The sequence below is a fragment of the Tauraco erythrolophus genome, chromosome 2, assembly GCF_009769465.1.
Source record: "Tauraco erythrolophus isolate bTauEry1 chromosome 2, bTauEry1.pri, whole genome shotgun sequence".
Lineage (NCBI taxonomy): Eukaryota > Metazoa > Chordata > Aves > Musophagiformes > Musophagidae > Tauraco > Tauraco erythrolophus.
In genome coordinates, this window is record NC_141466.1 from 71,633,862 (window position 1) to 71,658,067 (window position 24,206).

The 24,206-nt window shown below is 58.1% G+C and overlaps 3 protein-coding genes across 7 annotated transcripts; 1 reads left to right on the forward strand and 2 right to left on the reverse strand.

The window, feature by feature from the left end:
- Nucleotides 1–1,262: 1,262 nt before the first annotated feature.
- PTRHD1 (peptidyl-tRNA hydrolase domain containing 1) lies at nucleotides 1,263–2,242 on the reverse strand. The gene is made up of 2 exons (XM_086624387.1): nucleotides 2,021–2,242; nucleotides 1,263–1,453 (listed from the first exon to the last, which is right to left on the reverse strand). Exons 1-2 carry the CDS (start codon nucleotides 2,240–2,242, stop codon nucleotides 1,283–1,285), a joined length of 393 nt encoding a protein of 130 aa, XP_086480513.1. The 3' UTR covers nucleotides 1,263–1,282.
- A 535-nt stretch (nucleotides 2,243–2,777) lies between these two features.
- On the forward strand, nucleotides 2,778–7,285 carry CENPO (centromere protein O). The gene is made up of 6 exons (XM_009988750.2): nucleotides 2,778–2,918; nucleotides 3,370–3,539; nucleotides 3,935–4,046; nucleotides 4,832–5,091; nucleotides 5,571–5,742; nucleotides 6,505–7,285. The coding sequence occupies exons 1-6, from the start codon at nucleotides 2,825–2,827 to the stop codon at nucleotides 6,627–6,629; spliced, it is 933 nt and encodes a 310-aa protein (XP_009987052.2). The 5' UTR covers nucleotides 2,778–2,824; the 3' UTR covers nucleotides 6,630–7,285.
- A 2,053-nt stretch (nucleotides 7,286–9,338) lies between these two features.
- On the reverse strand, nucleotides 9,339–22,856 carry ADCY3 (adenylate cyclase 3). 5 transcript variants are annotated; one of them, XM_086624447.1, is made up of 20 exons: nucleotides 22,182–22,856; nucleotides 18,585–18,734; nucleotides 15,202–15,332; nucleotides 14,542–14,653; nucleotides 14,021–14,148; nucleotides 13,644–13,802; nucleotides 13,395–13,554; nucleotides 13,190–13,306; nucleotides 12,872–13,014; nucleotides 12,623–12,784; nucleotides 12,445–12,532; nucleotides 12,226–12,342; nucleotides 11,751–11,859; nucleotides 11,571–11,707; nucleotides 11,031–11,189; nucleotides 10,611–10,757; nucleotides 10,367–10,480; nucleotides 10,169–10,295; nucleotides 9,821–9,945; nucleotides 9,339–9,521 (listed from the first exon to the last, which is right to left on the reverse strand). In XM_086624447.1, the coding sequence occupies exons 1-20, from the start codon at nucleotides 22,854–22,856 to the stop codon at nucleotides 9,339–9,341; spliced, it is 3,243 nt and encodes a 1,080-aa protein (XP_086480573.1). The 5 variants fall into 5 exon arrangements, with proteins under 5 accessions (XP_086480573.1, XP_086480563.1, XP_086480553.1 ...); XM_086624437.1 differs by having other exon boundaries at nucleotides 11,751–11,997; XM_086624427.1 differs by having other exon boundaries at nucleotides 11,571–11,652; nucleotides 11,738–11,997; nucleotides 13,151–13,309; nucleotides 13,392–13,554.
- Between the last annotated feature and the right edge of the window lie 1,350 nt (nucleotides 22,857–24,206).

Here is a 24,206-nt window from a genome sequence, read left to right on the forward strand (position 1 = left end):
CTGTAGAGAAAATATGTATAGAAAGAATGTGCGTGTGGTTATTAGTCACCGAATTTACTGCCGGAGCGCGGCACAGATGGCGGGCAGCGGGAAGAGGGGAGCGGACCCTGCGCCGCAGCTCTGCTCCCCGCGGTGACACCAGGGGTTTTTTATCAAACCCGGGGACTCGGCCAGCTGCGGAAACAGCTCAGGAGCAATTTTAAACCCGGTCCTTTGGCCTGGGGAGTGCCAGATCCTGCCCCATCCTAGCTGGAGTAGTCCCCCCATAGCAGGGGCGATGCAGGGTTTTGGCCTTCGGTTTGGTGCTCCCCAGCACCACGGCAGGGGCGCTCCCAGTGTGCGTTAACGCCAAGGTGGAAACACTGCTTGGGTTGGAAGCAAGAGAAACGGTGCCTGGCTCCTGCCTCAAGCCCTGAGCTCAAGGGCACGAAGGGCTGCTCTGTGCTCACCTTCAGCTCTGGGAAAGGGGAAAATCGGTGGGGGCAGGGGGTGACAGTGGCATTAACAGCACGACCAGGACGGGGAGAGGTGGGGCACCCACACTTCTAGCTGACAACGCACTTTTTTTTAACTAAAAGTGGCTCATTTCAAACATTTTTACTGTAAGTGAGGCCAAACACAGCAGGACAAGGTCTGCAGCGAGTCCCAGCTCGCCAGCCAATGCTGCCGTCTGCTGTTCGCGTGGCTCCCAGCAGCGCTTCATCCCACAGTTCAGCGAGAATAAAGTCATGGATAAGTCAGCCTCTCTGGTGTGGGAGGAAAAAGCAATCTGGCGTGGCTCCACAGCCACGGAGCAAGGGATGGAGGTGGAAGGGGTGTCGGAAGCACGGCCATGCCTGCAGCAGAACCACCACCAAATTCACAGGGAGGACCAGAGCTGCTGGACGGTCGTACCCACAGCCAGGCCCTGCATGTGGAGCTCAGGCACGGGGAAAGCAGCCATCAGGAAGGACGGATGGACAGACAGACAGATGTGGAAGCTTCGAGAGTTCCTCAAGGGAAAAGCAACCCCTAAAAAGCAAAGACATTCTCAAGGGGATGACCTGCAAGCCCATTGCACTTGGACAGCAGGTTAATACAACACATAGTCATTTTCTGCACAGAATAACATTTAATCCTCCCCACCAAAGTGCTTTCGCTGTGCAAGACTATCTGCTACTGAGCATTAGCACAACACTCCAGAGACACAGCAGCTTTCCTCCCAGCGCCTGTCCGGGGGTGAGCTCAGCTCTGGCCCAGGAGGAGGAGGAGGAGGAGTAGAGCTGCCTGTGCCTGGTCGCAGTCACTTCAACAATTTAAATTTCTTCAGGTGCTGGTGCACTTGGTCCTTCGGGTAGGGCCTGAGCGCCAGGCAGGTAGCCACGTTCTCAGGCTGCTCAGTCCACACTTCATGGTCGATGCTGTGCTGCTTCAGGGTCTCTGCCAGCGCCGTCAGGGCAGCCTCATCTGAAGCCTAAGGAGAGACAAAGTCGGCTGTGAGGGCTGGAGTGGGAGGTGGTGCTGGGTGCCATCCCCATGCTTTGTATCGTACCCAAAAGGCATTTTGTTCTCGCGGGCCCTGACTGCACCACCAGCCCCTGCAAGCCCCCGGGGTGGGAGCTGGGGGCTGTGAGCCCACACAGGCTGTAACCCTTCACAAACGCAGGTTTTTCCCTGGACAGCACGCCAAGGGAACAGCTCTGCTCACGCCCGTGTTCACACAGGGGCCGCCCCGAACTCCCCCTCACCAAGCGGCTGCCGCGGCCCGGGGACTCGTTGGGAGTAACGGTGCCTTCGGGCCGGGCGGCCTCGCAGCCCCAGCGACCCTCGGAGCGTGTAGGCCGCGGCCCCCGGGTGAGGCGGGTGGGAGGAGCGCCCGACGGCGGGAGGGCGGACCAGGCGCGAAGGAGGCGGGGCACGGCCGGCCGACCGACCGCTCCCCGCCAGGCCCGGCTGGGACCGCGCCGCCCTCACGGAGACACCACCCCTCGCCACCCTCAGGGCCCCGCCGCGCCCGCCCCAACATGGCGGCCCCGCGCACCTCTAGCACGACGGTACGCATGGCGCCGCCCGCCTCCAAGTAGGCGCGCGTGTCGGGGTGCTGGCGGTGCGCATGCGCGGCGGCCAGGGCGGCGTGGCAGCCCTGCGCCACCAGCGCGCCCAGCGGCCACGGCCGCGGCGGCCGCCTCAGGTCACCCCGCAGCACCACGTACTGCACCAGCGCCGCCGCTCCTGCTCCTGCTCCCGCTCCGGGCGCCGCCATGCTGCCGTATGGCGCCGCACAGCCTACCGGGAGGCGCGGCCGCGCATGGCGGGCGGGAGGGAGGCAGTGCCGCCGTCATTTTGTTGTACGGCAAACGGGGAGGAGTGGCGGCAGCGGAGGGGACGTCCTTCCGGCGGCGCTGAGGCGCGCGGTTTGAGCGCCGGCTATGACGGTGAGTGCGGGAGCCGTTGGCTGAACCGAGCTGGGGCGGGGGACGCGGCAGCCCGGCTCCCGCCTCGTCCCGGTCCCCCTCAGCGCGGGCCCGGCCCGGCCGTGCGAGGAGACCCCGGTGCCTCCCCGTCCCCTCCCCGCCGCTGTGGCGGCTCTCCGGACTCGTCCTGCTGGTGGGGGCCGGTGAATCCTCTCCGTTCCTGCCCTCCCGGGGGGTTTCCTTGCGAGGCTGGTGGCGAACGGTGGCGTGTAGAAAACGGCGGGTTGTAACGTGTCGTTTCAGCCATCGGCCTTTGGGTTTTTCCCTGCCTGCGGCTGCCCGCTGGCCCGGGGCTAGAGGACGAGGACGGTCCCCCGAGGAAGGCCCCGAGGAAGAACTCTCGCTGCTCCTGCAACACTGCTTCCCCAAGGATGGAGCTTGGCCGGGGAGGGCTGACGTCTGCGTTCCAGCTGGCAGGAGAGCGACTAGGGAAAACAGAGGAAGGGAAAGCGTATTCACCGGACGGTGAGCTGTCTGGGGCGCTGGACATCCTTCTGCAGCAGTGAACCCTAAAATGTTTGGGGCCACGAGTGAACTCCTGGCTTGCCCAGTTCAGTCACTTGTGGCCGATTTAGGATGCGGGGGCTTCAGAAAAGTCATTTTGCTACTCTATGTACTGGGTTAGAAATAAATCTGAGTGCTGGAGGTCTCTTGGGATCAGGACTGCTACTTACTTTGCTTTTCAGGAGCCCAGCTAGCTGGTTTGGGGCACTCCAGTGTTTAGGGTCTTCTGGCACTCAGCCTCACTGTTTAAAATTCCTCAAAGCCTCTTTACCAGCTATTTGTCCCTTTGAAAACCTGTTGTAAGTGATTTCTTTCTGTATCTATGCTGGACCCACTCTGTTTCGGGTACCACAGTGCAGACTGCCAATAGTCACAGCCTGGAATTTGGACCATGTTGTGCTTTTCGTCACAGGGGTGTTTGCTCATCTGGAAATGCTGGAGGCGCAGGCTCATGAGGCAGCTGTGAAGCGAGAAGAAATGGAACAGCAAGAAGAGAAGCTGGCTAGGCTGAAAGCGAGAGTGCAGGAGCTGAGACTACAGAGGGATGAGCTGCAAGCTAAAGTGGATCTGCAGCAGAAGGGGGTGAGAATGGGCTTGCTGCCAAGATCTAGCAGAGGGCTCTGGGGTGCTCCTGCTCTCAGAGGGTGGGTTTACTAAGGTTATTGATACAGAGTCAACTACTACTTTTTCATCTTCCCTTTTTAAGTGACGTACAGTCCTGATGTCCTCCGTTTTCAGTACCGTGTAGCTCAGAACTGCTGACTCCACTTACTTGGAGGTCGTGTGGCCACTTCTGAACTCTTCTCTTGAGTTTATTTCTCCCTTCTTCTGTTTTGTTTCTCCTCTCTTCTGCTTGAAACACCATCTCACTTTTCTCAGAGCCAGGTTATTATTTCTCTGTAGCCTAACGATGTTCCCTGCAGGTGACACGTTCACGTCAGCAATTTCTGATCTTGCTTCTTTTCTGGCTTTTGTAGCAACTTGGGAAAGAAGGAGTCATGTCAGATCCAGCGCAGCCCAGTGCTCAGGCTGTTTTAGAGTGGAAGATAAAGAGCGTTAAGGCCATGCTGCAGGTCTTTTACCTCACAGGTAATGTCTCAAGATTTGTGTGTGTTCTGCCAATGGCTGCAATTCTAGGATGCTGAATTTTGGAAAATGAGCCTGATGTGAAGTGTGATTTCCCTCTTAGTGCTGCTGCTGTTGTGCTTGGAGCCTTTAGAGTCTGAAAACGCTGGAAGAACAGTAACCTTGTAATTCCCTGCCTTTCACAGGAGGCATCTGGGATGTTCCAGGAACTATTATATACTGAACTGTATAATTTAAACTAAGGTCTAGATTCTGGAAAATGTATAACTACTTTATGAATGAAATCTTTGGGAATTAGACACTTAAATGTCCAGTGGTCTGGGTCTTCCAGGCAAGCTCATGAGGTTAGCACCCTCTTTTCATCTGCTCCTGAGCTTTTTATTTTAATTTTTATTTGGTTTCCAACAAGAATCACCTTCGTTCTCTGTTCCAGACAGCGTGGGAACATGAGTCCTGCCTTGATGCAAGTGGACTGAGCCCACCTATGAGCACTCCTGCCACTCAATTTGGGGCAGTGCCTTCTTCCACTCAGAGCCAGGGCCATGTTTGGAAGTGGCAGCATAACTCAGTTATTGGGAATTTAAGCTACCGTTAAGCTGCTTGAATTCATTAGAGGTCTCTTATTAAAAAGTTGCTGTGTTTAATGTCCCTAAACTCTTAAAAGTCTTTAATCTTCGGAGGGAGCTCCCTGAGCTAGCATAGTGAGAGGACACAGCCCCTCTTGCGGTACGCGTTGCCCCAGCAAAGCTGCCTAGTGGTGCTGAGTAAACCCTCTCTCCGGACCCAAGGGATCAGTGGGAAGCTGACCAAGCGAGGCATGTGCTTCTGCATCAGCACGGCTTACGAGGGCACCTACTTGGATTCCTACTACGTGGACCTGCTCACCAAGCCAGCAGTGCGGATTCACCGCCACTCCGTCCCCACCTTCATCCCCCTGGAGCAGATTGCCAAGAAGTACTTGCAGACGGACGTCAGGCGCTTCTTCTCTGTTCTGTCTGACCACCTGAACGCTTACGTGGGGAGGAGGTACCAGGCAGACCAGTTACAGGTACCAGTGGCCACAGCAATGCTGTTCACCTGTCCTTTTCCCCTTGATGTACCAAACCTTAAGAGTCTCTGAAGTGCTGGGGGGAATCTCTGCAGTTTCCTCTGTGGAGCGCTCGCAGTTCTGGTTTTTAGAACTTCACAAATTATCGTGTGACTATAATCTCAGGTGCACGTTTCATCGATTGTCACGTACTTGCATGTTCTCTGGTGGCTTATTTAAAACTTAATGCCAAACTTTGGAAGTCCCTAAGCTAAAATAGCTGTGATCCTGTAAAACGCCGCTGGAGGATGTGGCTTAAGAGTGTGACTGAGCACTGGTTTATTTAAGTCTTTCCTAAGTGGGAGTTGTTCGATGTACAGCATATGGGCATGCCAGGCTGGTATGGAGGGTCGGGGCACTGCACTGGGGGAGCTCCCAGCCCTACACTGATGGACTTCCTTCCTAGCATCATGTTTCAGACGTTGTTTTTATCCCTCTAGGAGCACTTTTCAGACCAGATAGAAGGAACCTTGCAGAGGAACTCCTTGTGTAACTTGCTGGTCTTTAATTACAATGTGTCGAGTAAAAGCAAGCCCTTCCTGTTCAATGTGAGGCTGCTTTATGGAGATCTCTGTTGCAGCCTCCCCACTGAAGTCATAATTTCCTGCAAAAGTAAGTGGATGATGCAGGGGCCCGTCCCAGGGTGTGGCGTGGGCAGATGGTCCTGTGGTTCTGCAGACAGATGGGATTTCTTTCTAGTTGAGTTTGGGGCCAGAAAGAGAGCAAGCTGTCGTATATCTGTGGGAGAAAAGATTGTAGGAGGGGTTGCGTGCAATCGGTGCTGGGTCTTGGAGCAGTTGTAACTCATCCCTAGCACAAGAACACAGATCTCTTGTAGTACTGGTTGCAGAGCACGTGGACTGAGGTGCAGCTAGATGGAGCTCTGAACAGAGCAGGGAGGGCTAATAATCTTTTCTCTGCCATCAGTCACAGTCCCAGGCCTGCTTTTGCGAGCTCCTTGGCTTGCAGGTAGGCTGGAGGAGTAGTCATGTACTTTACCGACAGTTCCACCTCTCCTTTCCTTGCAGTAGCTGTCCCTTTATAGGTGAAGTTCTGCCTTTGCTCACAAATTTCAGTGTCTTCTGAGCTAAGAGAGCAATCAAGTGGCTGAGGCTCCCACGTTACCATCCTGACCCTTCAGCAGTGGGTATTTCTTAAGGCATTTGTGCTTTCTGCAGCTGTCAAATCCCACGGGGGGGGCTGCAGGATGCGAAGGGTTAGGAGAGAGAGAGAGAAGGGTTATGAGAAGAAAAACTGTACAGTGAGGGAGAGTGAAAGACTCCCAAGGGACAAGGGAAGAACGGGAAGCAAATAGCTTTATGCTGGTAATGTGGTGTTCCTCACCCCGCTGATCCGTCTGCTTCTGTTTGCCAGTGGACGCTCCCTCATCTCTAGCAGAGACGGCAGCAGCTCACTCGGACCTGTTTCGCCGCGTCGCCCTGCACAAAGCCTTCCGCTCCTTCCGCAACACTGAGGAACACGTGGATGCAGCACCATAAGCCACCCTGGCTCTCCTCAGGAATTCATCTCCCTGAGCTCCCCTGCCCGCAGGAGAGCGATCTCGAGATACAAATGTTTTCCGTGGACTGCAGCACTGCTGCTGGGAACCCCCTGAGGAGCAACTGGCCCAGTGTGAATCTCCAGAGTGATGTTTTCTTGAGGCTTTCGGGTGTCTGTCGCTGCAGGTAATTTTTCCTCAGCGCTGTGCTGCTTGTTTGAGGGCTGATCTCTGCGGCTGGTGCCACAGAATTCCATCGCTGCAAGAAATGTCTTGCAACCGGAATGAGAAACTGTATTAAAACTTCAAAGTCTCAGCGCTTTCAGGGCAGTGCCCTGTGGATCACTTATCCAGTGCACCTTGAAAAAAAGAGGGGAGCAAGTGGAATAATCTGTGCCCTGCTTACCTCAGCCAGGAAAGGACTTGATGATGGAAGCTGGAAGGGGTCAGGGGACAGGAGTGAGGTTTAGTTATGGCCAGCAGCAGCAACCCATGCCCTGTGTTAAGCCCCTAGCCATGAACACTGAACTTTACAGAAGATTTCACACCAGCAGTGGCTTTGCACATGCTATTTCCTCCTCTTCAGGTGTGGGGCAGCTTTGCTGGTGTCCTGTGATTGTGCTTCAAGTCTGGATCAGATCTTTAAAAACTTGCTGTTTTGTATCAGTACTTTAACAACTTGCTTATTAAAAGTTCTACATTACTGAAATGGTGGTGTTTAAAAATGTTGTCTCTTGATTTCCTTTAACTTTATAAGGTGTTTTAGTAGAATAGAATAGGGTTTAAATGACAATCAGAATCATGGAATGGTTTGGGTTGGAAGGGACCTTCAAGATTATCCGGTTCCAACTCCACTGCCATGGGCAGGGACACCTTCCACTACACCAGGTTGCCCAAAGCCCCATCCAACCTGGCCTTGAACACCTCCAGGGATGGGGCAGCCACATCTTCTCTGGGCAACCTGTGCCAGTGCCTCACCACCCCCAGAGGTGGTGAGGAAATTTCTTCCCCCAGTGAAATTTCTTCCTTAGATCTCATTGCAATCTCCCCTCTTTCAGTTCAAAGCCATTGCCCCTTGTCCTGTCACTACACGCCCTTGTCCAAAGCCCCTCTCCAGCTTTCTTGTAGCCCCTTTACATACTGGAAGACTGCTGGAAGGTCTCCCTGGAGCGTTTTCTTCTCCAGGCTGAACAACCCCAATTATCTCAGCCTGTCTCCATAGCAGAGGTACTCCAGCCCTTGGATCATCTTCATGGCCTTCTCTGGACCTGCTCCAACAGTTCCGTGTCCTGATGTTGGGGGCCCCAGAGCTGAACACAGCACTGCAGGGGGGCAGAATTCCCTCCCTCGACCTGATGCCCACGCTGCTTTGGATGCAGCCCAGGACACGGTTGGCTTTCTGGGCTGCCAGCACACATTGCCAGCTCATGGTGAGCTTCTCATCAACCAACAGCACCAAGTCCTTCTCAGGGCTGCTCTCAATCCATTCTTGTGTTTGGGATTGCCCCAGCCCACATGCAGGACCTTGCACTTGGCCTTGTTGAACTTCATGAGGTTCTCACAGGCCCACCTCTCGAGCCTGTCCAGGTCCCTCTGGATGGCATCCCTTCCCTCCAGCATGTCTGCCACATCACACAGTTGATGTCATCAGCAAACTTGCTGAGGGTGCACTTGATCCCACTGTCCATGTCACTGACAAAGACGTTAAACACCACTGGCCCCAACACTGAACCCTGAGGAACACCACTCATCACCTCATACAGGTGGTCAAACCCTTATTAACATATCCACCACCCCTAGAATAAAGCAGGCGCAAGAATCAGGCTTTGAAATTCAACTGCTTCTATTCAAGAAACTTGCGGCGTCATTACACTCTGCGGGCGCGTCCCTTCTCCCCCGGCCCCGGCACCATCGCATCCAACCCAGCAGTCCCCTCCTCGGCCGCTCCCTGCTCCTCTCTTCCATCACGCGACAGCAAAGTGACAGCAGCCGACCGCAGCGTGCACGGGGCACCGTTAAAAATATAAATGTCAATCTGTACTCTTATATATTTATATATCTGAAATACACAATATTGGTTCCTTTTTCTTCTTCCCCGAGTCAAAGGCGGCACAGCGCTCTCCGTCTCCCCGATCTCCTACCTACGCTGCTTTGTCACCAGGATGAACTTGATACGAACTAACAGCAAACTCCGGACACTCCCAGTTTGTAGCTACTGCTCCCTGCACGCAGGAGAGACGTGGTGTCTTCCCGTCTGGCCCTGAGTTTGGATCTCCTCGTGCCCAGCATGCGGCAGCCGGGGCCCACGATGCTACTTTAATGTCATGCTGTCCCTCGGCGTGGCTGATGGTGCGGTCACCTACTCGGTGAAGCCTGGGACGCCCAGGGAAAGGCGACACGTGCCCCCAGCCCCGTGCCCGCCGGGGACCACGAGCTTGCGTGCACTTGCGTGCGAGCGTGAACGGCTGGAGGAGCTCACCGGGACCGCCTTGCATCTCCCTCCTGCTCAGCCGCAGGCGCGATGGAGCAAACCTCCACCAGAAACCTCCGGCGGGGGATCAGAAATGGTCGTGCGAAGAGGTTAGGTTCTCAAGTTTGGTTTCGGATCCAGGCCACGGTGGGATGGACGACCCCAGCGGCAGTTGCCGGGCCTCCCCACCCGAGTGGCACCAGGAGGAGGTGGCTGTGGTGGTGGGCACATGCCGGACCCTCACGAGCTGTCCACCACCTGATGGGGCAGGGTGACGGAGGAGCCATTGATGAAGGAGCCCTGCTTCTCCCGGCCCTTGAGGAAGAAGGTGAGCAGCTCTCCTTTGCCCTTGACATAGATGGCTCCCCGGCGCACGAAGCGGAAGCCGTACTCCTTCAGGATGAGGTGGGTCTCCTCCACCACCTGTGGAGACAAGCGGAGGGTGCGGGGGTCCTTGCCTGGCACATGACATGGGGACCAGTGACACCCCACAAGTACTGCTCGGACAACAGGTCTACCCAACAGCTGGGCTTACCCCATCTTGGGGTGCCCTTCTTTGAGCATCACCTTGCCCCATTCCCAGCTCAGAGGAGCCCCTCAGCCAGCCCCAACCCTCTCGTGTTCTCCTGGCAGCACTGTCCCCCTCCCACCCAAAGCCTGAGGCGTTTTGAAGCCTGCAGCCCCGCCACAGGTTGCTGATTTGTCCCCCCTCGTCGCCCCACCTGTATGTTCCCCATCACGCCAGTGGACTCCATCCTGCTAGCCACGTTCACTGTGTTGCCCCAGATGTCGTAGTGCGGCTTGCGGGCACCAATGACGCCCGCCAGCACGGCCCCCTTGTTCATGCCTGTGCAAGACAGGGAGTGGACGTCACCTCCTGGTACCACACATGGGACATCCCGGTTTGCAGGAGAGTCTGTGCCAGGGGATGGGTCGGGGCAATGAGATCCTCCCCCAGCCCCACTGCCTTCAGCTGCTGAACTACAGCTGCTGCCCAGTGTCCCACCGCTCACAGAGAAGGAGGGACAAGGGATGCCAGGGCAGATCCTGCCCCACACTTTTGGACTTGCCTATGCGGAGCATGAAGTTGTTGAAGGATTGGTAGTTGATGTTCATCAGTGTCACCTTCATGGCTAAGGCAAAGTCAGCCAGGTCAGCCAAGTGCTGCCAGCGCTCCTTATCTGAGAGGGTCTCCTTCTGCAAGGGCGGCAGGGGTCAAGCCTGCCCACCCCTTGCCCACTGTCCCCCCCACCAGGGTGACCCCTCACCTTGGTGCTGTAGCCGTTGGCGTTGGCATCAGGAGTCACTCCAGAAGCGGCCATGTAGGTGCTGCCGATGGTTTTGATTTTGGTGATGCACCGGAATTGGGGTTCGTCCAGGAGCTGATCCATGGAGACAAGACCCTCAGGCACCCTGGGGCCACAGCGGGTCCTTCTGCCCCAAGATGGGGCAGGAAGGGAAGGTCCAGCCAAGCCCCAAGCAATCCCCATGGCCAGCTCCATCCCGACTCACCGCGTCGAAGTCGGAGATGATCTCGTTGAGGAACCGCAGGCACTCGATGCCCCCATTGTTGATGCTCTCCTCCGTGTAGAAGTCGGCAAAGTTGGGGAGGGAGGCGAACATGACACCGATCTCATCATAGGACTGGCTGTACAGCTCCTGGGGATGGGATGGGACAGTGGCAATGAGCCAGGGACGCACCCACTCATGACACCAGCCCCTCTGGCAAACTCAAGCCCTCTTGCGAAGCCATCTTCCCTTGGCACGTGTGAAAAAATGAGGGTGCTCTGCAGCCTTGCCTTGCATGGCCAAAACATCATCTTTATCCAACCAAAGATGCTCAGCCAGAGCCTTCAGCAAAGCCTCTGGGTCCAGAGGGCCTCCCTCAAAAAAAAATTGGGGGCAAATCCCCACCTCCAGGGTGCCTCTCACCTCGTCTCGCTTCTTGGAGCCCAGGAAGTGCCGGGCCACATGCTCGGGCAGCATGTTGGTGACGAGGGCCTCGTTCCAGCGCCGCATCTCGTAGACCCGTTCCTTCTGGTCGTGGACATCGATCTTCCAGAGGAAAAGGGTCCTGGCCAGTTTCTCTACCTGTAGATGGGAGGAGATGGCTGCACCCTCAGTTCCCACCCACCAGTGGGTCCCCTCCAGTGTTGGGAGTATCATGGCTGCTGTGAGGCCGGGCTTGGGGACAGCCTGGAGAGAGGCTCTGGGACGTGGTGAAGCCCTAACTGGGGACATGAGATCTGCTCTGACGTGCAAATGGGACCCTCAAGAGGTATGCATGGGCCTTAGGGCCACCACGTTGCTGCCCATCCCTGACTATGGGGGTGAGATGGAGGTGCTCTCTGCACTGATGTGGTCCTGGAGAGAAAGGGCTTCCTTGGAGAAGAGCTGGAGATGTTCACAGTTGAGGACAAATCCTGCTGCCTTGGGGCTTGTAAGAAATAAGAGCAGGGGTGAGTCACTCACATGGCGAGAGAAGTAGTAGAAGCTGAGCATCACGATGAAGATCATCGCCGTCATGGAGTACTTAGACGGGACCAGCGAGGACCTGTCGGCAGAGGTGGCGAGGCACAGGTAGATGGTAGGCACGGCCATGCCCTCCACTCTGTGCCCACCCCCCTACCACCCCTTACGTGCTTTGCTGGCCACGGCGACGGTCATACTGGTCAAAGATGTGCTCCCAGGCGTAGATGTTGATGGTGCCAGCGGCCCCGGTGATCAGCACCATGAGGGTCAGCTTGACCATATGGCTGACCTGCACCAGCATGATGGTGGCCACCAAGGCCAGCAGGGCAATGTAGCTGTAGTACTTGGGCTGCTCCCCGCAGCCACTCAGCTGCAGTGGCGCCGCTGTCCCGTTGCCCGTCCCGCCGTGGTCCTGCCAGCAGCTGAGCTGGGGGCCAAGGGTAGGGTGAGGAGGGGGACACAGGGACGGGGTGCACCTCTCCATGGGTGCTTTGCAGAGCAGGAGGAGGCCACTCGACCCAAATTTCCTCCCGACAGCAGAGCCCTGCTAATCGCTCTAACGATCGTCCACACATAGGGCTGTGCACAATTATGGTCTGCCTGGATGGAGACTGGAGCAGGCTCAGCCCTGCTGGTGCTCAGGCTGCTGGCTCACCATGTCCACGATGTCAGCCGTGGTGATGATGACGATGGCGGCCATGGCCCAGGTGTTACGCGCCCAACGGGTTCTGTCGATCCAGGTGGAGAAGGCCACGAGCTTTTTGGGGAAGACCTGCAGGCAGAGGAAGGTGGGAGCGGTTGGCCCAGGCAGGACACGGTGGTGAGGCATCACAGCGCGCCGTCACCATGAGCGGTGAGCCCATCTTGCTCTCACCCGGGGGAAGATGGCAGCCAACGAGCAGATGGTGAGGATGAGCAACAGGATCTCTCCCACCATGAAGGTCACATAGTTGGCCACCAACCTGCCAAGAGGCCAAAAGGGGATGGATTTGAAGACCAGCAGGGCTGAGCGTGGCGTGGGGCCACCCATGCCCACCACCTTCCTGCCATACCATGGGTCGATGAAGACCTCCACCAAGGCGGTGAAGAAGAGGACGACGCAGGAGCAGCTGAAGGCGGCCCCGCTCTGCTTCTCCTTCTCCACCGAGTAGCGCGTCTCCATCTCAGGGTCGATGAAGCGCATGGAGAGACGGAAGGTGCTCTTCCCCTTCAGCCTGCCATCAACACTGCTCATCAGCGCCTGGCGGCACCGGGGCCGTGCCGAGCCGCGCCGGGACGCGCCGCCAGCAGAGGTGACTCACGCCTGGATGGACTCGCGCTCCAGCAAGGCTTCATTGAGCAGCTTGTTGAGCTCCTGCTCGTTCTGTGAAGCATCCATCACCCGCTCGGCCAGGTCCCGCAGCCGCAGCCGCCGCCGCGGGTTGGGGAAGGAGGGGTTCACTGCCTGCACCAGCACAACCAACATATTAGCAAGACCGCACTGGCACCAGCTGGGGGTTCGGCCACCCAGCCGTGGCTACCGGCAGCCCCCTCAGCCGCAGCTGAGCTGCTGGAAGAACGATGCTTTGCATGGGCTGTACCTCGCCGTCCTCCTCCCCGCTCTCCAGGGTGCCCCTCACCCTGGCGTCAGGCTCCTCGGGCTCCTCAGGACTGGCGCAAGCCAGGCTGAGGCTGCCATTGCGCTCCTTGGTGTTGACCAATGGCGGGGAGCCACCATGGGATGAAGTCAACGACAGCTTCTACAAGGTGGAAGGTGGTGGGTTGTGGTGGGATGTTTTCCCCTAAATCCCGGCTCAGTGCAGCGCCACTGCCGCCACTCACCACCCCGTTGATGCCATTGCGTAGGGGCTGCTTGGGGACCACCACAAGGTAGGTGATGATGCCCTTCTCCTTCAGGTACTCGCAGCGTGAGCCACCTTCACCTGGCTCCACCTCGAACTCACCCTTCAGGCAATCCATGGTGCTCTGCGAGATGTGCACCCGCCTGCCGGCACCGGGTGCCGGTGTCACCCTCGGGTGCAGGGCACCCCACCCCTTCCTTGTCCCCCACCTCCTCACCTCGGAGATGCTTACCCAGGGATGCCTCCCGCCTCCATCTTGTTGGCCACGGTGACATCGGTGGACCACACGTCGTACTGCCACCGCTTCTGGCCTAGCACCCCCCCCAGCACCGTCCCGCTGTGCACCCCCACCCGCATGTCCACTGCTGTCTTGGTCTTCTCCCGCACGTAGCTGGGGTGGGCGAAAGACAAGGATGACACGGTGGTGACCCTCTCCCAACCCAACCCATCCCAACCTCCACCATTAATTATCACCCTCCCTTATTTTAATGCATTTTGCAGAGGCTGGACCCCCCCACCAAAGCCCCCAAGGTCCACCCCAGCCCACCAGGACCCCCTGCCCACCCTGGGGATGAACGTCCCCCATCTCCCTGAAGGGAAGGCGCTTACGAGATGGCCTCCACCATGGCCAGCCCCATCATGATGGAGCAGACGGCGTGGTCCTCCCGGTACTCGGGCAGCCCGCAGATGCAGTAGTAGCAGTCACCCAGGATCTTGATGCGCAGCTGGTGGTATTTCTGAGGGGAGAACACACACACAACGGTGTGTCCATCATCTGGGACCCCCTCGCCACCCCCATCCCTCTCCCAGGCTGACCTTGACCCTCGCAGAGGTCTCCTGCGCCCAGCAAGGACGTAAAGTATTGGATTTTCCGTTCCCACCCTGCCTCCCCCGAGGGCTCAGCTGGGAGCCCGGCTGCATGCCAGCTCAGGATGGGGGGTTGGGGGGGTGGGATGTCCCCGCCTTCCCAGCTCTATTTTTGCAGCACAGGGCGTCTCCAGCATCCAGGGCCAATAATATTTTAACCTCCTCATCCGCATCCCGGGACGCAGCTCTCAGCCGGGGTAGGAAGGGGGGTGGCTGAGACCACTCATGACGTGCCAGGCCAGTGGGGGGGTGCTGGCACTCACAGCTGCCAGTTTGTCGAAGCGGGCGAAGAGCTCGTTGAGGAGCTTCACCAGCTCCTGGGCACTGCAGGACGAGGAGAGTTGGGTGAAGCCCACGATGTCAGCGAAGAGGATGCTGCAGGGAGGAAGGGCGAGTGGCTCAGCCCGGGCAGGTGTGTCCCCCTTCCCCGCTCTCCTTTTTTTTGGCCACGGCACCCACGCCAGGGAAAAGGCTATTTTGGGTGACAGCGATGCTCTGCAAACCATGGCTGGAGCAATAAGAGGCCCCAGGCCGTGGTCTGCTTGGTGGCCATCCCCTGTCACCCTCCGCTTCAGCTGCAAAATGCCTCAATCTCTCTCTCTTTTCTAGCCAAAATACATGTTTCTGCAAAAAAAAAAAAAGCCAGTTTTTTTCCCTAAATGGTGAATCAGAGAATCATGGAATGGTTTGGGTTGGAAGGGACCTTCAAGATTATCTAGTTCCAACCCCCCTGCCATGGGCAGAGACACCTTCCACTGCACCAGGGTGCTCAAAGCCTCATCCAACCTTGCCTTGGACACCTCCAGGGATCAGGCATCGATAACTCCCCTGGGCAACCTGTTCCAGAGCCTCACCACCCTCAATGGGGAAGAATTTCTTCCATGAATCTCATGGAAATTCTCCCTCCGAAGGGACGGCCCTACCTGACGTTCTCGTGGCGGTACATGTACATGGTGTTGAACTGCTGCATTTCCTTCTGGCTTGGGTCCTTCTTCATGTCCTTCAGCATCTCATCGGCCACATGCTTGGGCAGGATGGAGAGCATTAGCCGCTCCTGGACCGGGGCAGGGGAGAGAGTTCGGCATGACATGAAGTCAAGCCCGTGCCAAGCGCAGCAACAAGGGTGCAAATCCATAATGCAAACTCACGGTGCAAAAGCACAGTCTAAACCCCTGCTGCAAACACACAGTACAAAAGCCTGGTGCAAATGCCCAGTGCAAATAGACGCTGCAAACATCTGGTGCAAATAGTGTAAATGTGTGGTGCAAATACACGGTGTAAATGCACAGTCTAAATGCCTAGTGCAAACACATGATGCAAAAGCCTGGTGCAAATGCACAGTGCAAACGTCTGGTACAAATACACGGTGCAAATCAAATAGATGGTGCAAATACACAATGCAAATGCACGGTGCAAATACACGGTGCAAATGCACAGTCTAAATGCCTGGTGCAAACACACGGTGCAAATGCCCAATTTAAATGCCCAGTACAAACGCACGACGCAAACCCCTGGTGCAAATGCCTGGTGTGCGCACTACAGTCTGAGCGCTCTCCTCTCCATGGGGATAGAGAGCAGCAAAGTGACATTCCCAAGCTCCTGGGCCCTCGCTGCTGGAGGTGGCCTTCTCCAGGGATCCTGGGGTCCGTAGCCCGACCTTCCAGCCACATGTAGGGATGCAGTGGCTGGATCGAGCCACAGGTCAAACAGGAGTTTCACCTCCTGGCAGGGACAGTAACCTCGGAGCTGGGTGTCCCGGGGCACCCCAGGGTGCTGGGAGCCATCACCCCAACTCCAAACCCACACCCACAAGTGGAGGGGACGCACCCATGGGTGGCAGGTCCCCCTTGGTGATGCTCTGCTGAGGTTATCAACCCTGGCTTTTACCCATTTCCTCCCTATTTCACAAGTTCTCATCAAGATTTTTACAAGCGGGGCTAAATCCCAGCCAGGGAGGATGGGAATATGGCAGGTTTGGGACACTGCAGCCTCCTTGTTCCCGGAGCCGTGGGCAGGAGAGATGGTCTCGCACCCTTCTTTGGACACTGGCTGACGAGCTGCAAAATTTGCTTGCAGACCCCAGATCCCTTCTGCAGGCACGACCCAGAGCCCAGCCCCTCACTGGGGGCTTGAGAATTCAAATCCACTGAGTCGGCCAAGTTTTATCAGAGATCCAGGGATGGGAGGGACCTCAGGGTCTGCACCGATATCCCCCAAGGTCCCTGTGAGCTGGCCCAGGGTGTCCTGCCCCAGCAGTGGGTCGGGGCTGGATGTATGGATCTGAGTTAAATCATGCTGGGGAGGATTTATCAATGAAAATACATGCTGGGTGTCCCACATCCATGCACAGGACTGCACCGAGGTCCCGCAGGAGGATCAAGCCCACTTGGGGACATCGTTCCCATTGCTGTCCCCATTGGCCCTGCAGCCCCAGAGCTGGAGAAGGGATAGACCTGCCAGGATGCTCATGGGGATTCACACTAAACATGAGTAACTTGGTTGATGAACTGAGTTTTAGCTCGATTCCCTATGGAAACAGAGCTCGTGAAACAATAAACCTCCTGTCCCTTCCCATCTCCCTCCAAACCCTTCGAGGGCCCAGAAGGCGCTTTCACTCTGAGCATCCCCAGCCCCAGGATTTGTCCCCATCACCCAAACCCCTGCCTGGACTCAACCCCATATTAGACACCAGAGCATCCACCTGCATTTTGCAGCAAAAAGGACACTGCTGGCACTGGCCCGACCCAGCCACGTGGCTCTTGTCACCATTGGGAGCAAATTGGTGGCATCAGATCAACCAGATAAGAGTCTGGAGCCCAGGGAGAAAGGCCCCAGATACGAGGCTAAAATTAGCCCCACCACACCCACTCCCCTCCCACTGCTCCTCTCCCCTGTGGCATGGTGCCGGCATGGCTGTGCGCGTAGGGCTCCGCCGTGGTGGGCATCGCTGGCAAGATGAGCGGAGAGCAGCCACTGTGCGTGCTTGCTGCCAGCTTTGCTGTCCTCATCATGGTCTGCTGCAGGACCATGAGATGGCTGGGGGCTGGATGGGGACCTGCTGCGTGGCTGTGCCTGGGGACAGGGACATGCTGCATGTCTGTGCCCAGCGGCAGGGACATGCTGCATGGCCATGTGTGAGGATGGGGATGTGCTGTGTGGCTGTGCACAGGGAGGAGGACCTCCTGCATGGCCATACATGGGGACAGGGACATGCTGTGTGGCCATGCATGGGGAGGGGAACGTGTTGCTTGGCCATGCTTGGGGACCAGGATCTGCTGTGTGGCCATGCTTGGGGACAGGGAAATGCTGCATGGCCACAGCTGTGTGCAGGGACAGGCACCAGTCACGTAGCTGTGCACAGGAACAGGGAACAGCTGGGTGGCCATGCCTGAGGATGGGGACCTACTGCATGGGGACCTGCCATGTGGTTGTGGCTGGGGATGGGGACACGAAATGCTGCAAGGGATCGCGGGATCAGCCACGTGTGGCTGCGCCTGGGGACCTGCAACGTGACTGTGTGCGGGAATGGGGACCTGCCACGTGGCCATGCCCAGGGATGGCAATCTGCCATGTGGCTGCATCTGGGGACTTGCTGTGTGGCTGTGCACAGGGATGGGGACAGCTTGGTGGTGGCCATGGCAGGAGCTGGGAGGCCCTGGAAGAGGATGGTCATACAGAGAGTCCCCAAATTGGGCACCAAGTGCAAAGCTGCAAACGCGTTTCCCACCTTGGGTCCTCCTGTCCCCATCACAACCCACCACGGTCCCTCTGCACCAGGAAGGGTACAGGCAGTGGGTGCCTCATCCATGTCCCAGAGCCACATCGGTGTCCCATTATCACAGAATCATAGAATGGTTTGGGTTGGAAGGGGCCTCAAAGATCATCCAGTTCCAACCCCCCTGCCATGGGCAGGGACACCTTCCACTACACCAGGTTGCTCAAAGCCTCATCCAACCTGACCTTGAACACTTCCAGGGATGGGGCAGCCACATCTTCTCTGGGCAGCCTGGTCCAGTGCCTCACCACCCTCAGAGGGAAGAATTTCTTCCTTAGATCTCATCGAAATCTCCCCTCTTTCAGTTTAAAGCCATTGCCCTGTGTCCTGTCACTGCACACCCTTGTCCAAAGCCCCTCTCCAGCTTTCTTGTAGCCCCTTTAGGTACTGGAAAGCTGCTCGAAGGTCTCCCCAGAGCCTTCTCTTCTCCAGGCTAAACAATCCCAAGTCTCTCAGCCTATCTCCATCGCAGAGGTTCTCCAGCCCTCCACCCTGTCCCCATGCCTTCCCTTGCCCAGACGTGGCTCCTACCTGCTGCTGGCTCTGCTCCTCCAGGTTGAGCTTGACCTCGAGGGACTGGCGTGCTTCGAGGAAGGCTTTGCGGTGCTTGCGGTCGGCCATGTAGTAGGACATGGTGCCCACCGTGATGGCGCAAAGGTAGATGGCAACGTTGGACAGGATCTTTGGGGAACAGAAAGAAGAAGACAGGGGTGAGCGGAGCCACTGAGAAGCCTATGGGTGCCACGGGGACGGCACTGGTGTCACTGCAGAGTCTGATTGGTCAGAGCAGGAAAAAAAATACCCAAATGTTGCAGGAGGACATAAAATACACCCTGGGGACAAACCACTGAGCCACGGCCACTGTTAACTGCTGGAGGGACTCACTGGGGACTGCGGGGGGAGTGTCCCAGTGGCTCTGCAGGAGAGGTCCAGCCTCAGATCACATCCTGAGCACCCCAGGAGAGCTCATGGTCCCTGTGGGCTGACTCGGCTTCATTAAAACTTGCAGCAGAGATGTTTTGGAAAAAGACAGCAGGTGGGCAGGGACCAGGCGCAGCCCCGGGGGAGGGTGCTGCTGAAGGCAAGCGGCTCTCAGCACCTCTGGAGCCATCCACTCCCGTCATACCTGCCACGGCAATCGTGCTCCTTTGTGCAGAGAAAGTTCATAAAAACCACAGCCAAGCCCTAAAATTGTGTATTTAGAATCAGAGAACAGGTTGGGTTGGAAGAGACCTTCTGCAGATTTGCAGACGGGAGCAAAGAGCCCTTGGTAGAAAATATACCAAGGTGGAAACTGAGAAAGGTTCCCATATCCCACAGCCTGGCTCGGTTGGAGGAAAGTCCTAATGTGACCCTGGTCCTTCCTGTCCTCCAACAGCACCGAGCCCCGAGCAGCCTGGTCTCATCACAGGGAGATAGGGAGGAGCTGCCAACCCTTTTCACACAAGGGGAAACTGAGGCACAGATTAAACAGACCATGTTGAGTAATAAACACGCGGTCCTGGTGCTGGGGTTTGGGTGCTGGCATGGCACCATCCTGGTGCTGACAAAACGACTTGCGGCAAACGAAACTTTTTTTTTGGAGGGAGAAAGAGCACGAGGGACAGGGGAGAGCACCTGGGACCCCCAGTGGATGCACCAAGGCCGGATCCTGCTCCGGGCCCAGCACCGCAGCTGGGGGATCCCCGGGAAGCCCCTGCACCTGCGGCAGATGGTGAGTGAGGAGCTGTCTGGAGGTGGGCATGGAGGAGGAACCCCCAAACCAGCAGCTGCTCGCTATTTTTAACCAGTTTCTCAGGTTGTCATGACAATGAGCCAGTCTTCCAGGGCTGGATGAGCACGGGGCAGCTCGGCACAGCTCAGCACACCGAGGCCACCGGAAACCTCTGGCATTGTGCAGCTCAGCCGTGTCCCATGCTGAGCATCTTCCAGCTCCATCCTGCAGCGGTGCAATGGCCACTCGGTCCCCAGAAAACCTCCTCTGGCACCGCAAAACACCTCCTGGCACCCCAAAAACAATGGGGAAAAGCCCCGACACGGAGGAGACCCCTCTCCCGGCACAGTCACCGGTTTTTATTCACACTCAGGAATTTGGGGGCAGCAAGAGCAAGACACGTGCAGAAGGAACGTGCATGGGTGGTGGAACGAGCCTTATCCTTCCCATCCCATCTGTGTCCTGCGGGAAAGGTCCCGCTGGGACCATCTGATCTGGGAGCGGGTCATCAGGCGAGCCTGGCAATGCTTCACAGCTGCTTTGCTCACAACCACGGCAGGTAACGGCCTCGAACGCCGCCGGACCCCGACGCCCCCGCCACGATTCGGCCTTCAAGCTCCTCCTCGATGGCGAAGCTGCCGGCAGCTCTCGCGAACCCGCCGGCCCCGCGCAAGCGACATCCGCCGGTTCATCCTATTAATAGCGGTGCCCTCCGGGAGCCACGCCACTGGCTGGAATAATAAAGCGTAGGATGTTTATTTCTGGACATAATGTTCCTCGTTTTTGCAGCAGGCAGAGGCTGAGGCACGCGGCGTTGCCAAGGTTTTACCGGCTCCAGCCTCTCCGTGCCACGGCAATGATTAACACCGCCGCTGCGGCAGCGCATGCCCGCGTACCCCCTCACCTCCCGCATCCCAGTTTCCTTAGCTTCAGATCGGCCACGCGCAGCGTTCGCATCCCAGATAAGGAGGGAAATCTGGGAAAGTCACTGCTGCACTGGGATTTTTCCCATCGGTGCAGTGCTTCCAGCCGGACATCGCTGAGAGGGCACCCATGCCACCGCCCCAGCACCCAGCCCAGCACGCTCCGGGAATTGCACCCAAAAAGTGCTCTTCTTTGCAAATCCCTGTGTGATGCTGGGAGACGGCCCATGCCAGGGGATCAGCCCCGAACCACAGAGCCCAGGAGCAGGGAAAAATCAGGATCTTTGGAGTTTTTTTGGGAGAACAGGTTCCATTTTCCAAACTCCTGGTGTGACCGTGAGCTCAACACTCCTCAAACCTCTCAAAAAGCAAATAAATAACCCATCACTCCCTTTCTCTTCCTGTTTAGGCTGGGAGCAGCTGGAGGTCTCCCAGGACCTGACCCACAGCATGCCAAATTCCCGGAGCATCCTCCCACGGAGCCACATCGTTACAGGGCAGAGCGGATGCTTCCAGCGGGATTTTCCTCGCTGCTGTCAGCAATCACCGACACACAAGTTTTCAGCCCTGGCTTCCCGTCTGGCTCCCCACACCCCCACCCTGGCCATGGAAAGGCTCCCCAAATCAATGGATGCATGACCAGGCAGTGGGGACATCGGTGGGAGGAAAGGGACTCAGCCAAGCCGAAAAAAAAACTGATTTAGGGAATAAAAACAGGCTCTAGCTGCTCCAGGAAATATTTCCAGGGAATATTAAGAACCCAATGGGTGAGGGACAGCTCTCCCCCCACCTGACCCCCATGTCCCCTCCTTTGCTGTGGGTATGAAGGGGTGGCCTGTCCTTGGGCGACGTTCGGGCTCCGGGACACTATTCCTCCAGCTTTGCTGGTGCAAAAAATTCCCCCAAAGCGTCCCCAGGCTCTGCCCCAGGCACGAGGCTGGGTGATGGGCATTGGCCAGGGCCAAGCTGAGGCCAAGCAGCCGCTCAGCTCCTTCCACCTGGGAAAGCTCCGGTGGCTGTTTGCAAGCCTGGAAGCTGAGCTCCTGCCACATTTCTGCTAAAAATGGCCATTTTTGCAATACAAAAGGAAATCGGCACAAGCAAGGCTGCCAGGCAGGGTGGATGGGGTAGCCCGCAGACTGCCCTGCCTCAGTTTCCCCAACAGCTCAACTGCAGCCCATGTGTCCAAGCACCCTGGGTGGCTCCTGGGGACGGATTCGTGCTTGCAGGGCCAGGTCTGAGGCCATGTGTCCCAGCATAGGTGGGTGCTCCTGCACTCCCCGGCACCCCACTCTCCACGCAGGTTGGCCCCCTGATATGTTTTGGGAAGCTGCCTACAAACACCACGATCAGCTTGCAGGGTCCAGATCAAACCTGGCTTTAGGCTCAGGGCGTAGGGTCAGGGATGGACCCCATGGTAACTCATGGAAACACCAAATGGGGACCCCAAACACCCCAGGGTACCCCCATGTCCCCCCGCCAGCCCCGTACCTGTCTCAGCAACGTGCCCTCGTCCAGGGCATCTTGCCGCTGCTGGGCGACGGTGACACCGAGCACCAGTGTGTGAACGCCGCAGGAGATGGCGGTGATGAGCACGATGGGTGCCAAGCGCAGCGGCAGTGTGATGAAGAAGGAGAAGATGAAGAAGGCCTGCCAGCCCACCGTGTCGCTGGCCTCTGGTGAGCGGGAGAAGTTGAGACCTAAGTAGCAGAAGATCTGGGCCAAGATGAGGACCCAGAGGACGTAGGGCAGGAACCTGCGGGCCACCCGCTCAGGGAGCAACCTGTACTTGCAAAGGACGAAGAGCAGCATGTGGGCGACCAGCCCGGTCACCGCCGCCAGCACCGGGGCCAACTTATCGGCGGCGTAGACCACGGCGCACATGACTAGGACGTAGCAGTCAAAGAGGGCAGCGAAGACTACCAGAACCAAGAGGGTCTCGTGGCGTTGGCGGCGGAAATAGGTCTGGTAGAGGTTCTCCAAGGATTCGGGAGCGAAGGTGAGGCGCATAAAGCGGGGCAGGCAGAGGCAGGGGCCTGAGCTACGCACCGTCACCTCGTGGGTCCGACCCACGGCGCGCTCAGGGTCCGACGGCAGGCTCACCGAATAGTCGGCGGAGTACTCGGCCGAGCACTCAGGCTCCGAAAATGCCCTGTTCCTGGGCATGGCGGCACCTTCCCTGCTCCGGCCCTGCAGAAACGCCTCGGTCCCTGTCCCCCCCACCCCCGCCCCGTGTCCCCCGATGCTCAGCGGGGCATCGCCCGCAGCAGCCCCGTCTCACCGACCGCCGAGGTGCGAGGCCTCTCCCCTTCTCCCGCAGCCGCGACCCCCAACCCCGCTGCGTCCCGAGGAGCGGCTGAAGGAGGGAAACGGGGAGAGAATCAGGAATAGCGGGTGGCGCGGGGTGGGGAAGCCAGGAGCCGAGCGAAACCGGCTGCCCCCCACCCCCCGCCCAAGCCCTTGCGCACTGCCAGGTCGCAACCGAATCGACGCGGAGCAGAAAGATGTCGCGATGTCGCGATGCCTCCCCGCTCCTCCTTCGAGGGCAGCCGCTTCGGGGGGTGATCCCCGCCGCTCCTCCTCTCTTTTCCCCTTCCCGAGGTATTCCTCTCCGCGGGGACGGTGCCCGAGCCCACCGGCTGCCGTAGCTCGGGGGAGAGAAGCTTTGGGTGGGAGGGAGACGGACGACACCCCCACCGGGAACGATGCGCTTCGCCTCGCCCGGCCGCCGCCAGCATCCTCCGGCGGCCCCCACCGCCCGCCTCCCCCCACCCCCCCGCCCCCCCCGCCCCGCTCCCTACGCCCGGGGCCGCCCTGCCCCGCCGCTCCCTCCGTCTCCGCGGGGCCGGGGCGAAGCGGCGGCGGAGGCGGCGGCTCCGGCCGCGGGGGCATGGGAGAGGCTCGGCGGGGGGAAGGAGGAGCGGGTAGGGCTTCCCCGGGGCTGGGGCGGGCACCCACCGCCGGCTGTGCCGGTACCGGTGCGGCCCCGGTGCGTCTCCGCCTTCCGTAACCCTCTCGGTGCCGACTGCGGGTCAGCAGCCAATTCCCGGGTGGGTTTGCCCCCACTCGTGGCCATCCCTCTGCCTCAGTGCTGTTTTACTGCTCCCCACTCCATCCTCCTCCTCATCCCCCCGACCCTGGCAGTGCGCAGACCCCACAGCACATGGGGCTGCACCCCATAGGGACCCATGTGTCTTCAACCAGCTGCCTCCGGCTCCACTGGGTGCCAGGGACTCTAGCCCCAGAGGTTGAGCAGGGTGTTGGGCCATATGCCCCACGCACCCATGTAACCTGCCAGCTCGTCCTTCACCCGACTCCGCTAGCCCCATGGCCCTCCCCGGGGTCACGGCCACAGCAGCCTGAGGGGAGCATAGAATCATAGAATGGTTAGAGTTGGAAGGGACCTCAAAGATCATTTAGTTCCAACTCCCCTGCCATGGGCAGGGAAACCCTCCACTACACCAGGTTGCCCAAAGCCTCATCCAACCTGGCCCTGAACACTTCCAGGGATGGGGC